The sequence below is a fragment of the Raphanus sativus genome, unplaced genomic scaffold (genome assembly GCF_000801105.2).
Source record: "Raphanus sativus cultivar WK10039 unplaced genomic scaffold, ASM80110v3 Scaffold2821, whole genome shotgun sequence".
Lineage (NCBI taxonomy): Eukaryota > Viridiplantae > Streptophyta > Magnoliopsida > Brassicales > Brassicaceae > Raphanus > Raphanus sativus.
Window position 1 is genome coordinate 1 of NW_026618128.1, and position 13,677 is coordinate 13,677.

At 40.0% G+C, this 13,677-nt stretch overlaps 3 protein-coding genes across 6 annotated transcripts; 1 reads left to right on the forward strand and 2 right to left on the reverse strand.

The window, feature by feature from the left end:
- Positions 1-399: 399 nt before the first annotated feature.
- Positions 400-5,520, forward strand: LOC108839378 (protein SEMI-ROLLED LEAF 2). 3 transcript variants are annotated; one of them, XM_018612163.2, is made up of 21 exons: positions 468-541; positions 665-713; positions 806-960; positions 1,068-1,142; positions 1,220-1,335; positions 1,431-1,545; positions 1,644-1,772; positions 1,851-1,898; positions 1,980-2,128; positions 2,211-2,407; positions 2,485-2,774; positions 2,861-3,010; positions 3,093-3,290; positions 3,371-3,520; positions 3,695-3,770; positions 3,944-4,071; positions 4,197-4,376; positions 4,464-4,607; positions 4,702-4,836; positions 4,909-5,106; positions 5,194-5,520. In XM_018612163.2, the coding sequence occupies exons 3-21, from the start codon at positions 826-828 to the stop codon at positions 5,359-5,361; spliced, it is 2,781 nt and encodes a 926-aa protein (XP_018467665.2). In that variant the 5' UTR covers positions 468-541; positions 665-713; positions 806-825; the 3' UTR covers positions 5,362-5,520. The 3 variants fall into 3 exon arrangements, with proteins under 3 accessions (XP_018467652.2, XP_018467659.2, XP_018467665.2); XM_018612150.2 differs by lacking the exon at positions 665-713 and having other exon boundaries at positions 400-541; XM_018612157.2 differs by lacking the exon at positions 665-713 and having other exon boundaries at positions 418-546.
- A 546-nt stretch (positions 5,521-6,066) lies between these two features.
- LOC108858801 (B3 domain-containing protein At1g05920) lies at positions 6,067-6,969 on the reverse strand. The gene has a single exon (XM_018632672.2). The coding sequence runs from the start codon at positions 6,838-6,840 to the stop codon at positions 6,178-6,180; it is 663 nt and encodes a 220-aa protein (XP_018488174.1). The 5' UTR covers positions 6,841-6,969; the 3' UTR covers positions 6,067-6,177.
- Positions 6,970-7,269: 300 nt separating this feature from the next.
- LOC130506027 (ATPase family AAA domain-containing protein At1g05910-like) lies at positions 7,270-13,291 on the reverse strand. 2 transcript variants are annotated; one of them, XM_057000629.1, is made up of 11 exons: positions 13,144-13,291; positions 12,462-12,728; positions 12,061-12,162; positions 10,157-11,977; positions 9,886-10,074; positions 9,603-9,739; positions 8,863-9,102; positions 8,488-8,674; positions 8,313-8,378; positions 7,961-8,210; positions 7,270-7,863 (listed from the first exon to the last, which is right to left on the reverse strand). In XM_057000629.1, the coding sequence occupies exons 2-11, from the start codon at positions 12,681-12,683 to the stop codon at positions 7,430-7,432; spliced, it is 3,648 nt and encodes a 1,215-aa protein (XP_056856609.1). In that variant the 5' UTR covers positions 12,684-12,728; positions 13,144-13,291; the 3' UTR covers positions 7,270-7,429. The 2 variants fall into 2 exon arrangements, with proteins under 2 accessions (XP_056856609.1, XP_056856610.1); XM_057000630.1 differs by having other exon boundaries at positions 12,462-12,739; positions 13,144-13,275.
- Between the last annotated feature and the right edge of the window lie 386 nt (positions 13,292-13,677).

Genomic DNA, 13,677 nt, shown 5'->3' on the forward strand with positions numbered 1-13,677 from the left:
CAATTTCTCTAGTTCTCATATTTTCTACCAAGCTTTAGCAGTGTAATTAAGCATGAAGAGCTTCCCATGAGGTTGCGTGCTTCTTTAGGATAGACTATTTAGAACATGTCTGTGTGATGATGGAGGTCATCAACTGTTTCTACATGACAAATAGAGGATGTTTTTAGCTTATATCTTTGCTTGATCTTCTCTTGCTTCAAAATGTTACAGGAACTTCTTGTGCGTTGTGGTTGGGTTTTGTTTTATATGGGCTAAATACACTCGGCCCATTAGCTGTATCGTAGCGCACGGGCCGAAAATTTTTGTACTGGTTATTTATTTAATAAACTATAAAATCCGGACCAACAAGTAAAAGCCAGACAAAAGATAGTCCAATTTAGTAAGTTTCTGGAACTGACACTTTCCGACAATAATGGCGGAAAGAGAAGGTTTAAAAAGATTCGTTAATAAAAATGATAAAAAAAGAAAGAGAGCGATGACAGCTCTGAGCGGGGATTAGATTTTCAATCTCCACAACTGCCTCTTCCCCCCGTCTTCCTCGGTGAGGTTACATTACATCTCTTTATTGTTTTCTGATTAATTCCACATTTTGAATTTCCCGTAATTTTGTTTCCTTTTTTCTTTTATCTCCCCCTTCTTCTTTTTTTTTGCTGGGGGGTCTCAGATTTTTGGGTAGGATTAGGGTTCCATCAGAAACCGCATTGCTGCTGGGGGTACAATTTTTTTCTTGATTTATCTTCAGACATTTATTCTTCTTATTATTATTATTGTTATTGTTTTAAATAATGAAATGGTGGTGTTGCAGGGAAGAAGAAATAGAAGAGAATGGGGGTTATATCCAGACGGGTTTTGCCCGCCTGTGGTAACCTCTGTTTCTTCTGCCCTTCCTTGCGTCCCAGGTCTAGGCATCCCCTTAAACGCTACAAGCACATGCTCGCTGAGATTTTCCCTCGCAATCAGGTCATCTCTTCTCTTATTTTTTTTTTGGTACTAATGAGATTCATCTACATTGTCTTTTTAATGGGAGGGGGTTTTAAAGTTTCTTTCCAATGCTGTGGTTTTGGCAGGATGCTGAACCAGACGATAGAAAAATTGGCAAGCTTTGTGAGTATGCGTCAAGGAATCCTTTACGAATCCCAAAGGTTAGTTTCTTCTTCTTTTTTTTTTTTTTATAATAAATCTCTTATTCCCTTCTCTAAGTTTTATTTGGTTTTGACAGATTACAGAGTACCTTGAGCAAAAATGCTACAAAGAACTGCGGAATGGAAATACCGGATCAGTTAAAGTCGTCTTGTGCATTTACAAGAAAATGCTTTCCTCATGTAAGGAGCAGATGTAAGTAGTATTTTCTTTCCTCATGATGTGGTCGCATATTCTGGTTATCTGAGGACTAGTGCATCACACTTTTCTTTTCTATTTTTTTTTTGTAGGCCTCTATTTTCGTGTAGTTTGCTAAGCATTGTCCGAACTCTTTTAGAGCAAACAAAAGAGGAAGAAGTTCAGATATTGGGTTGCAATACCCTCGTTGACTTTATAAGCTTACAGGTACGTACGTTGAGCATGATTTTAGACATTGTTTACATGTTCTTTCTTTTGGTCTCTGTTCAATCGGTATGGTGGTAACACATTTGTGTTAACTACAGACTGAGAATTCGCACATGTTCAACTTAGAAGGCATAATCCCTAAACTCTGTCAACTTGCTCAAGAGATGGGGGATGATGAAAGATCACTCCGATTACGGCCAGCAGGAATGCAGGCTTTGGCATTCATGGTAATGGTTTACACAAAAACATGTTCCTATAATAAATGGATGTGTGCAACATGTTACTAAACCAATAGTTACTCCCAGGTATCTTTCATCGGTGAGCATTCTCAACTATCTATGGACTTGGATATGGTTAGTCGTCTGTTACTTTAACTTACATCAAAGGTTTATGCAAGTCATGGTATGAACCTTTTTTTTTAAATCTTGAATTAGATTATGTGTGTGATTCTGGAGAACTATATGGATTTGGAGAAGAAGGGCCAAGAAGATACCAACGAGGCTGGTGAAAATTCAGAAACGAAGATTCCCAAAATGAGTAAATGGGTTTCTTTCAAACGTAATCCTGTGAATGAGGAAAACATGTAAAGGCTTCTCTGAACTTTAGTGTCACTGGAAATGCATTTTGTATTTGTTATTTGATTTATTCGTTAAAATCCATTTCAGGGATCTTTCAAAGAGCCCTTCATACTGGTCTATGGCTTGCCTTTGCAACATAGCAAAACTAGCAAAGGAAACCACAACTCTTCGTCGAGTTCTGGAACCGCTTATGAATGCTTTTGACTGTGGAAGTTACTGGTCTCCAGAGAAGGGCGTTGCCTCTTCTGTTTTATTGTTTCTGCAGTCTCGTCTCGAAGAATCAGGTCAGAGTTAGAGATTTTACGTTGCTATCTTACCTTGTTTTAACTTGGCTACTGACTGAACAAGTATGGAAAAGCAGGAGAGAATTGTCATGTGTTGGTATCTTCTTTGATCAAGCACTTGGATCATAAGAACGTAGTGAAGCAACAGGGTGTTCAAGTCAACATGGTCAACGTAGCCACATGCCTTGTGCTACACGCTAAGCAGCAGGCTTCAGGCGCGCTGACTGCTGTGGTAGCTGACTTGATCAAGCACTTGAGGAAATGCCTTCAGAATGCAGCTGAATCTGATCTGTCTGCTGATGAAACGAAGCTCAACTCTGAGCTGCAGAATGCATTAGAGAATTGCATGGCGGAGCTCTCAAATAAGGTTAGTTGGAACTGTATTATATATATATCTTAATACACAACCTTATAACTTTGTTCATTTTTTATTTATTTCTATTTTGCTCTAAGGTTGGGGAAGCAGGGCCAATTCTTGATATGTTGGCAGTGGTTCTTGAGACGGTGTCCACTAATGTACTCGTTGCTAGGACCACAGCATCAGCCATTCTCCGTGCTGCACATATAGTATCAGTGGTCCCAAATGTAACTTACCACAAGAAAGTAAGTGGGATTTTTTTATTTATTTTTAACTGCAACTTTTTGTTTTGTATAACGGATTTACCATATGGTTTTGTTGTCACAGGTGTTTCCGGATGCCTTGTTTCACCAACTGCTCCTTGCAATGTCCCACGCAGACTGTGAAACTAGAGTTGAGGCACACAAGATATTCTCCCTCCTGCTTCTTCGTACGCTTCGTTTGCCTTGGTCTGACCAATATGATGAAACCTCAGATAGTTGTCAGTCCTTGGAGAGCTTAAAGGATGTTGATGATGGTATAAAGGTAATGATATTAATTGGCTTTTCTTTTCTTATTTATTTGAGTGTATTTGATAGTGAGCTGACTATAATGTGCTTTAACAGTCGTTATGTTCACTCCGACTGAGTAGTCACCAAGTGAATATGCTCCTTTCATCCCTATGGATCCAAGCAACTTCTACCGAGAATACCCCTGCAAACCTTGTGGCCATGGCCAGCACTTATAATATCACTCTCTTGTTTTCAGTAGCAAAGGTTAGTAGTAGCCACCAAGTGAATATGCTCCTTGATTCTTTCAAATTCAAAATGAACTTACAACACTGTGCTTTTGAAACTGGATATACGTGATGGATCCTCCCTCCGTAGATGGGAGGTTACTTTTTTAATTTATAAAATTTTCTCTCATTTGGTGATTATTGCAAATGGCAGAGATCTAATTACATGGCTCTGGTGCGGTGTTTTCAACTGGCATTTTCTCTCAGAAATCTCTCATTGAATCAAGATGGTAAGTGAAAGACTATGATTTAATTCATTTTCTGTCCATTTAGAAGTTACCTACTTTGCCTGGTTAGATATAATGCATTTGCTATGGTAAATATAATTCCCACTAGATAGTTGTATAGATCTTTCCCTTTGTTTCTATTGAGTTTTTTTCTGACATCTGGTATGTTTGTGAAGGAGGTATGCAACTCTCTCGTAGAAGATCCATCTTCACGTTTGCATCATATTTGCTCATTTTTAGTGCCAAGATCTCCAATGTACCGGAGCTAATTCCACTTGTCAAAGAATCTTTAAATTCCCAAATGGTGAGGTTTTGTGAATTATTGCCATCAGTTCGTTTTTTTCGTTTTCAAAATCCATTGCTTTTGGGGTGTGCTCAGCTGTCTTTTATAATTCGTATGTGTGTGCAATTACATCATGTTTTGAATAGGTTGATCCTTGTCTTGTTCTGGAAGGAGATATCAGACTGCTTGCTGTATCTTCTGGGTTTCCACAGAAAGATGATGATAGTGCTTCTCTCAACTCCTCAGCGGTTGTTGTCTCAAATGATGGTTTCCTCAAGGAAATTGTTATCACTCAATTCACATCGAACTTTCAGACATTATCCGAGGTACTTATATTTTGGTGCAAGTTAGGTTTGGTCTTGTAGCCAAACATCTTCAACTTCTTCTGAAAATGTTGTGCAATGCTCTCTCAGGAGGAGCAATCAAATTTGAGAAAGGGAATCGAGTCAGATTTTTCGCGAGATGATGATGCACACCCGCTTGGTGCACCATTTTTCATGGATACACCAGGATCTAGCTCTCCTATTGATCAAACAGAGGTTGCAGCTTTTGATGAGGTAATAATAATGACTTCATTAGAAAATTGCACTTTTAGTTGATTCAAGAGTGTGAGTTTCTCTTATTTGCAAATTTGTGTGGGATCCCGTTCAGGTTGAGCTTTCAGCAATAGTGGCATTTGAAGGAACTTCCCCGGGAGCTAGTGGAAGTGAGCCTGGCCACAATAAATCCTTGTCCTCAAACACTAACCTAGCTGATGTTCTGAGTGTCAATCAGTTGCTAGAATCGGTAATATATATACAATACACTAAGAGATTTCTATTGGTTTCCTCTGAGTCCTTTTTTCATGTAATTTTGTAGGTATCAGAAACTGCCAGGGAAGTTGCAAGCCTCCCTGTTTCCTCCATCCCTGTACCTTATGACCAAATGATGAACCAGTGCGAAGCTCTTGTGACGGGTAAGCAGCAAAAGATGTCCGTACTTCAAAGCTTCAAACCTGAGGCAACCAAAGCTATAACTCTCTCAGAAGAGGATGAACTCTTTCTTCTCGATGATGAGGTTAGTTAGATAAGAGTTTGTTTTCTGTTCTATCTACCGACATGAACTTTCAAAATTTCGTTTTTGGTATCTCTTGTGTGTTGGCAGACAGAAGAAGAAGCTGATGAAGATGATCAGAAGGTACTGAATGTGGTACAAGTCCAACAACCTCAAGCAGGCCAGCTCGGATTCTGCTCACTCGAAGTGGAACAAAACTCGTTTCGGTTACCTTCTTCAAGCCCTTACGATGAGTTCTTGAAAGCAGCCGGATGTTAAGCCGGTAACATTCTTTGAAATCTTGCATGTAACTTTATATATATAGACACACGGCATGATGTATACATATATATATATTATTACGTGTAATCTTGTGCTTCATCTATCTAATATATTAAAAAGTGAGTTAGGACTCACAGAGAGATGACACATCAATTTTTACTAAAATCATATCTCTAATTAACATCCGGCAGTGGAAGGTTTAGAAGTTGAGAGATATGAAACAAGACATCATTGGTGTTAAATCAATGGAGCAACTAAAGTAGACCAAACAAGAACTCAAACTCATGTCAAAACTGTTAAGATCATACGATTGTAAAGATCTGGAAAAGAAAAAATAGAAGGGACATGTTATTAATTATAATCATAGTTAAACCCTAAGTTTGTAAGTTACACTTCCAAAAAGTTACTAGACCAAAAACTATAGAATCACCTGAAGTTAGATGGTTATGCAAAAGTAGATAATGATTCTGAATGATAGAGATTCAAGAGGAACTCAAGATCCTCTTGGAACGTGTTTGAACATTTTACTAGATTGGAGTTTCTGAGAATTAGATTTAAATGTCGTGTGGTTCAAGCAACAATGCAAAGTAATATAGTTTTGAATCAAAAGTATACAATTTCATATAAACAAAGAGTATATGGTGACAATCTCCATCGTCAAAACAGGAAAGAAAGGTATTAAGGTTTGTGTTTCTACCAGCTTTGAAAGAGAGACCCAACAAGACTATATATGATCCCAGTTTTGTAACATAAACCCTAGTATGTAATATGTTACAAACTCTATCGTACCCTAAAAACACTCCCTTTCTTACTCTAAGAAGTCAATGGAGTCACCTTCAAGTCAAGAGCAAAGAAGAGGAACCCATTGAGCCTGAAAAACCAGAGACTGACGTTGTCCTCTTCTTTCAACCCATTAGCCTCAACGACGCCACTCCAATCACCACTCAACAGAAAATTCTGGAGGACTTTCCCTGAATCACACGTACGAACCCATTTCTTCAAGACCACGTTCCACCGTTTAGTCCTTTGATCAACGAGAAACGCAGGCAAACCCATCCTCCCATCGTTATCAACGCCTTCGTCTCCGAGAATCCTCCCCTCGTCAGACGTCAAGAAGTCGTTTCTCTGTAGGGTCTGGGAAGGGATAGAGAGACGGTTTAGGTCTGGATCCACGTCGTTGAGGTCAAGAGGCTTCCCTGCGATGAGGATGGGATCGTCGGCTATGTTCATGTCTTTCTTCAAGCGGCGGATCCATTTGGGAGGCGTGGTGGTGTAGAGAACAGGTCGTTTCTTTATGGGGAGTATTGAGGAGGAGACATGAGGTGGAGAGAGTGTTTTCTTGGAGGGTACTCGAAGGGATCTTTTTCTTTTGGGGAAGAGATGGAAGATTCTCCTCATGCTCTTTTCTTTTTCCTCGTCTTTGACAGTCTTGGAGAATCCTGGAAGGTTCCACATTATATCCTTATACAAGCTCATCTCTTCTTCTAAGCTGTGTTGATTCAGAGAAGTTAGGCTCCGTCGAGGTGAAGAGAACAAGAACTGGATGAGTGAGAGAGAGAGAGATGGTGAGAAAGGAACGGAACTATCTTGCCGATTAATATAAGACGCGAGGCAAATTCAGAGTTGTTCTCTCTTGAATCTTTAAAATCGTCCAAAAAGTCGTTTTTATATTCCCGCGAAAACTCATCCCAACGGTCATAACAGAAACTCAAGTTGAGGAGTGAGAGAGTGAGCGTGTTTCATATATAATTGGTCTGTTTGTGTTAATGTATGATAAATATTCCTTGTAATGCAAGATATAAGCATAGGCCTCAGATTAATCGATAAATCCTTCTTTTTGTTCGCTTTTAAACTTGTTTTAGATATTAAGGTGCTAACTTCTTCAACTTTACAAGAAGATCCTACTGATTAGCTTCTACCTTTTTTGTTCTTTGCAACTTTTTTGCCAGTCAAATTAAAAAAGAAAAATCCACAGGTTTAGAAAAGTTAGAAAAAAAAAACTATTTGTTCCTGTCATTCTTTTTCTTAAGATTTCTAACCGATATAAGAAAAAAAGTTTTAAGCCTCAGAAATTCGCTTGAAGCTGAGCGAATTCCGATAAAAATCTCAAAATCGAATGCTTAGGGCTTTGATCATCATCACCATCACCAGGCCCTTTGTCCAGAGACTCAAGTACACCCTTCATGACTCGAGTGTAGAGCCTCTCCATCTGCGGAATGCTGTAGTTCTCAGTACGCTCCATCAGCATTCCCTTTACAGATTCTATCTCGCTTCTTGAGACGTCTTCGTCTGACTTCACAGAATCTTGGGAACAATCACCACTCGCTTCTTCTTCTTCTTCTTCTTCTTCTTCTTCCCCACAAGCTTCGTCATCCTCTTTTCTAGGCGGATCTTCTGCTGAACAAGGCGGCGGCGCTGATGAGTTTGATTTGGCTGCTGCTTCCAGAGGTGTCATTTCTACGTCTGAATCTTGGTGTTCTGGTTTCTCTGCAGCTGAATCTGTTAACACAAACAAGTATTGCCAAGTCACATTAGCAACTAGTAGTTTTGATTGTAAAACAAGAACCATATAAGCGTTTGCAGTGGCATTACTTACCTGTACAGGCAGCATCAGCTGTTTTCTTAGGCTTCTTAAGACCTTCATGTTCTCGTTCTATATTAACCTCTGGCTGCACATTTCGAAGCCGGGCACTTGCTCTAGTAACAGTCCCCATCTGCACTACAGGAGCTAGACCAAGGATAGATCCACTCAGATCATCTGGTATCTGTGCAGGACCACCTTCAGCTGCGATCTTATCACAATATGTTAGCAGTGCTGGGTCCATCTGCGAAAGCATCCCATGCACCTGAAAACATAAAGATATATTCATGGCTTCAGAGAAAAGCTCCGTGGGAATGATAGGCCATGGAAAGCTATAAACGCATTCAAAAGAGACTAGTAAACATACTACATCCCGAAGCTCATAGGCTCTACTGACAATTCTCGCTCCAGCGTAATCATCTCCATTGTAAGCCTGGATGAATGAGATCAACATTTTGTAAATAAGACCACATTCTCTAGATTGTAAAGGTTTTATAGCCATGTAAAAAGGAGAGATGTGTTGTAGTAAAACAGGAGTCCACCTTGGCATTTCTCACAATGAGATCAACATCTTGCAAGAACGGTGAACATGTGAGGTACTGCCCAGCATCGACACGCTGCAGCAGAGTTGCCGTATCCATTGGATTTTGAATTATTGTGCGATAGTCTGGAACATCCTCATCAGTAACTGGGAAGTGGAATGCGCTGAATCTTTTATCATATAGTATCCTGCATAGCAAACGTATACTACAAGTTATATAATATAAAAGTAACGAGACAACTGTTATCACATAAGCATATAGATTTAAATAGAACATTTGAAACGTGCACGGTAGGCCATCAATCACTAGAAGATTATCGTCGAGCAGACAATTTTAATGGAGGTTTATATAGAGTCAAGGCCATTACACATTTACCTATTGCAAACGTCTCTGAGACACATACGCAAACGTCGAAGGGCATGCTGCTCTGCTTCCACCTTGGCTTTTATTTCTGCGGGTTTTGGACCAGTAGGTTCTTTTGGAAGCTTTGGAAGTTCTGGAAGGGGTGGTCCATCAGGTTTGCCATTTAAGCCTGAAATGACTGAGAGAGCAGCTTCAATCAAACGGTCAAAGAACAAGGACCTGTCTTCGCCTGATGGTTTGTCCACAGTATAGCTGAAAGCAAAGGTACATATTCTAAGAAACGGAGTAATAAACCACAAGGATGGAATTTATACATGTACAACCATAAAAGTATACTAAGTTGGCGTATAAAACAATAAAAAGGCAATGCTAATTCTCATAATTTGTCAAATCTTGTACATAAGTTCATAACTTTATATGATCATTACATCCCTAGTGTTAAAGCTGCTTAATGTGGTCAACATCAGACAAACCAAAAACATCAACAGCTTCAATCAAACATCAACAGCTTCATATATTAACTCAAGACAAACATGCACATACAACCGAAATGCATGCTTTGACACTGAAGGGATGACTAGCTCTCAGAACAAGCTCATACATTATCATATTATACTGAGAGGCTAGTAAACAAAAGTGTTGACTCATGACCAAACACCAAAGAAAGTTACCTACCAGCTTTTCTAGAAAACAAAAGAAAAGCCAGTAATAAAACTGTACAATGTCTAATAGCAAGTAGAGCATAAACTTACACAGATCGATTGTCAAATACAGACTGCTCTTCAATGTCAGATAATTCACCATAAGATGTAGCAAGTAATAATATGGGCAGGTTTGATGGTAGTTCTTCTAACAAAGTCAGAAATACAGCCCTTAGCTGTTCATGCGCCTGCGGTCATCAGTATCAAGATTCAATTAGACTTTCCTGCTACAACCAATATAACAAGCTGATATATTGTATTAAGCAAACATGCAAACATCATCTCCCAAAGTAACCGCAGCAAAATGAGTTTAGTTAGAAAGAAACACACTTACATTTTCCCACCAATTATTGAACATCGGTATGTAAAGTATTGAAGGTGTTGTTCTCCTAGCTTCGCTAAATATATGTACTAACGCCTCCTCCGGGGTCTTGGCACCAGGATCCGAAAGAAGAGATGGAAGTCCCAGAGAATGAATAGGAAATTTTTCTAGCTCGTGCAAGATAGCAGGTCCAAGATGATCCTGTTAAGCTAACAAGTAAGTTAATTCAGTTCAAAATAATAAAGCCTTCTGAAAATAGTCACACGAAACTACAAGCAATTACCAGTCCAACTCCTTCACCACCAAGCAGCAGGAGTCGAGGACGATAAAAGAGAGGAATTGCGGATCCAAATGAAAGCATTGACAGCTTGGTCAACTCTGATGACATGGCTGACGAGGGAAAAATATCTGATATTAATCTCATGGATCCAAGGAGGTGTCGATGTAAACATGGCAATACAACAGGAGAGAGTGGTCTTGACTGCACAACAGACCCTCTATGGGCAGCAGGTGTAATAGCTGACATTGCCTCGACAAAGTGGCTCTTGTTAACCTTAACCAACCCAACATCTATGGCAAATTTATCATCACTGGTATAAACTTGTGGATATTTCTCACGAAAAGCACGAATGGCAGCTTCAGTGCACAAAGCTTTCAGATCAGCACCACAATACCCTACACAACTAGCTGCTAGTTCCTCTTTCAGCTCACGACTAGGAGGATTTTTCCATTTACGAGTGTGGATATCCAATATCTCGGCTCGTGCTTCGCAGCCTGGTAAAGAAAAATTGAACTCTCGGTCGAATCTGCCAGGCCGGCGTAATGCTCCATCAATTGCATCTACCCTGTTTGTCGCTCCAATGAGAACAACTTGACCACGAGAATCAAGGCCATCCATCAGCGCCAGCAATGTTGAAACAATCGAATTATGTATTTGTTCCTGCTTGCTAGATCTTACAGGAGCAAGACCATCAATTTCATCAAAAAAGATTATCGAAGGCTGATTTCGCTGAGCCTCCTCAAAGAGTAGCTTTAGTTGTCTCTCAGCCTCGCCAACCCACTTGCTAAGGACATCAGCACCCTTTCGCATATAAAAGCTAACTTTCTGTCCAGCTTTTGAAGCAGCACATGCCAATGCTCGAGCAATCAGTGTTTTACCAGTCCCTGGAGGACCACACAGCAGCACACCTCTGGGAGGAGTAATGTTGTAACTTGCAAAGAACTCTGGGTACAGCAACGGAAAGAAAACCATTTCCTTCAAATCATTAATGTATTCGGACAGCCCACCAATGTCGTCAAAATTAATATTGTCATTGATCTGCAGTGGCTGAATATCTGCACCTCCTTTAGAGCTTGGCCCAGCAGTCTGAACCCCGGAAGTTAATGCAGTTAAACCATCGCTTTGGTGACCCCAACCAGAAGCTCCAACATTCAACCCCAATGAACTTGATCCGTACGTGTCCAAACCCCCAAATAGCCAAGGTGGTCCAGATCTGTTTCCACCTCGAGCCCAGGGAATTGCAGGGCCCTGATCCAGCTCATCAACAAGAAGAGAATCATCAGAATCATCTGTTCTTGTAAAGCGATGGCGCTTGTGAAGCCTAGACCCACCTCTCCTAACATCCCTTCCAACCCTGGTGCCCATGCCTTGATGCAACACTCTCCGGGGAGATCTAGGCTGTTGTTGCTTGTTAATTTCTTCTGTAGGCATCCTACGCACTTCGGCGCGGTTTCGCAGATCATATCTCTTCCTTCCCTCCTGTTCTTCATCACCATCTTCATCATCATCGCCATCTTCTTCCTCATCTTCTCCATCTCCCTCGTCTTCAGCCTCAACCTCATCTTCACCATCATCAGCATCATGATCATCTAGTTCATTTCCATTCTCGGTTTCTTCTGGGCCATCTTTCTCTTCTGACGAATCTTGATTGGCGCCAGATTCTGTTTTCAGTCGTTTATTAGCAATTATCTTTGAACGACGAGGACGAAGACCTTCACGTCGTGGTGCTGATTCAGTTTCCATGGCCTTTCTACTTTTTGAAGATGAGAAATTTCGATGAACTCCATTACTGCCTCTACTCCTTAAAGTTCGATATGCGGGACTCTGTAAAAGATCAGAAACTTATTCTTAAAAGGCATGACACATAAAGTAGCTGAAATTCATATTCAAGAGGAAAATATCCTGACCATCATATCTTCATCCTCCGCTCCAGAACTGTCAGTATAGTCTTCAAGATTTACAGAAAGTCTTCTCTTCCTAGTGGAACGACGGAGGTCGGGTGCAATTGGCTGTAGGTGATTAGCAATGTTATCAACATTATGGTTTCATCAGAGACCAAGATGCAATACAGGTCACTAATAGGACAACAGCCACCACTATCGTCGGACTAAAATGATCATTTCTCCAAAGTGAACCTTCATAGCGGCGTAAATAATCATAGAAACTGGCATCTACTTAAAACCAGGGGACGCAGAAATGCTCTTAATTAGTAGTAAACTCAACAACAGTAACTCCTCTTTCCACTCATTCACATAAACAGACTAAACATCACCCAGTGGTACTTTCAGATGAGAAAAAAAAATTTTACCGTAGCGTTGGATGCCCGTGCTGGCTTGTTCCCTTTATGGAGCATCTTAGCGATCTGAGAAGCAGCGGTTCTCGTCTTGGTGTTTTTTCTTTTCCTGTTATGATGTAAGTTGGGGGAGTAGTAATAGTAAGAGCGGCCATACAATTTGGGTCTCCTCCTAAGCCTATCGCTGCTTCTAACCGGCTTAGTATCCAACCCATCTCCTTGACTCTTCGGATGCATAGGGGAAAAACGCTACCTCTGATGACTACTACCTACTTCCATATACTACAAAAAAACTTAAAGATTCACATATCACATCTCAGCAACATAGCCAATATAACGGATCAAAAAAAACTGTAGATTTCAAACACTCAAACTAGAGAATAAGTAGAAAAGCAACATAGCCACTCCCTTTCTTGATAGTCTAAACTCTTAATAGACATGCATTCACCCAAGAAGGGACGCCTCTAAAACAAAGAAAATTTCTAACCAAACCCTAGAAACTGGAGCCGGACGTGCTCAGCTCAAGTAAATCTACGGTTTCTGTACGCAACGGAGAAGAGATTACTCCTTACGTTCAGCTATTTATCCGATTGCATTAGCTATACAACTCAGAGGAGCCAATCAATAAACAAACGGAGATAATGCAAAAATCGAGCAAGGCGTAACAGATTGATGATAAACTTAGAGACGCGAGAACCTGAAGATTTGGAGAGAGGTGAGAAAGATTCGAAAGCGTTCAGTGGGAGACTGCAGGTCCGTCTCTTCTTTGCTCTTCCTTCTAAGCGTTTTTTTTTTGTTTCTCTCTTCTTCTTTTTTTTTTTTTCCGGCTGCTGCTTTAATAAATTTTTGTTTACTTCACTCCCTGTTTGGACGTCAGGATATCTCTATTCCTGTCTCTCCCTAGCTAGTAATAGTGGATATTCTCCTTACAAGTTTGGATTATTTTGAAATAACTCCCTCAATATTATCTTATATTATGTATTGACCCCATAACTTTAAATAATGAGCTAATAATTACCTTAATTTTAAAATTAGATTAATATGACGATTAACAATTCTTACAAACCCCAAGGTTTAGTTATATTTCAGTCATACTAACAGTTATTTATTATGACCCACCAACCCACAAAAAATAGTAGATTTTGAACTTTCTTGAGTTGCTTTTGAAGAGACTAATACAAAGGAGATGGTAACATTTCTTCTTGACATGGAGAAACTTCAGACAAAAGAG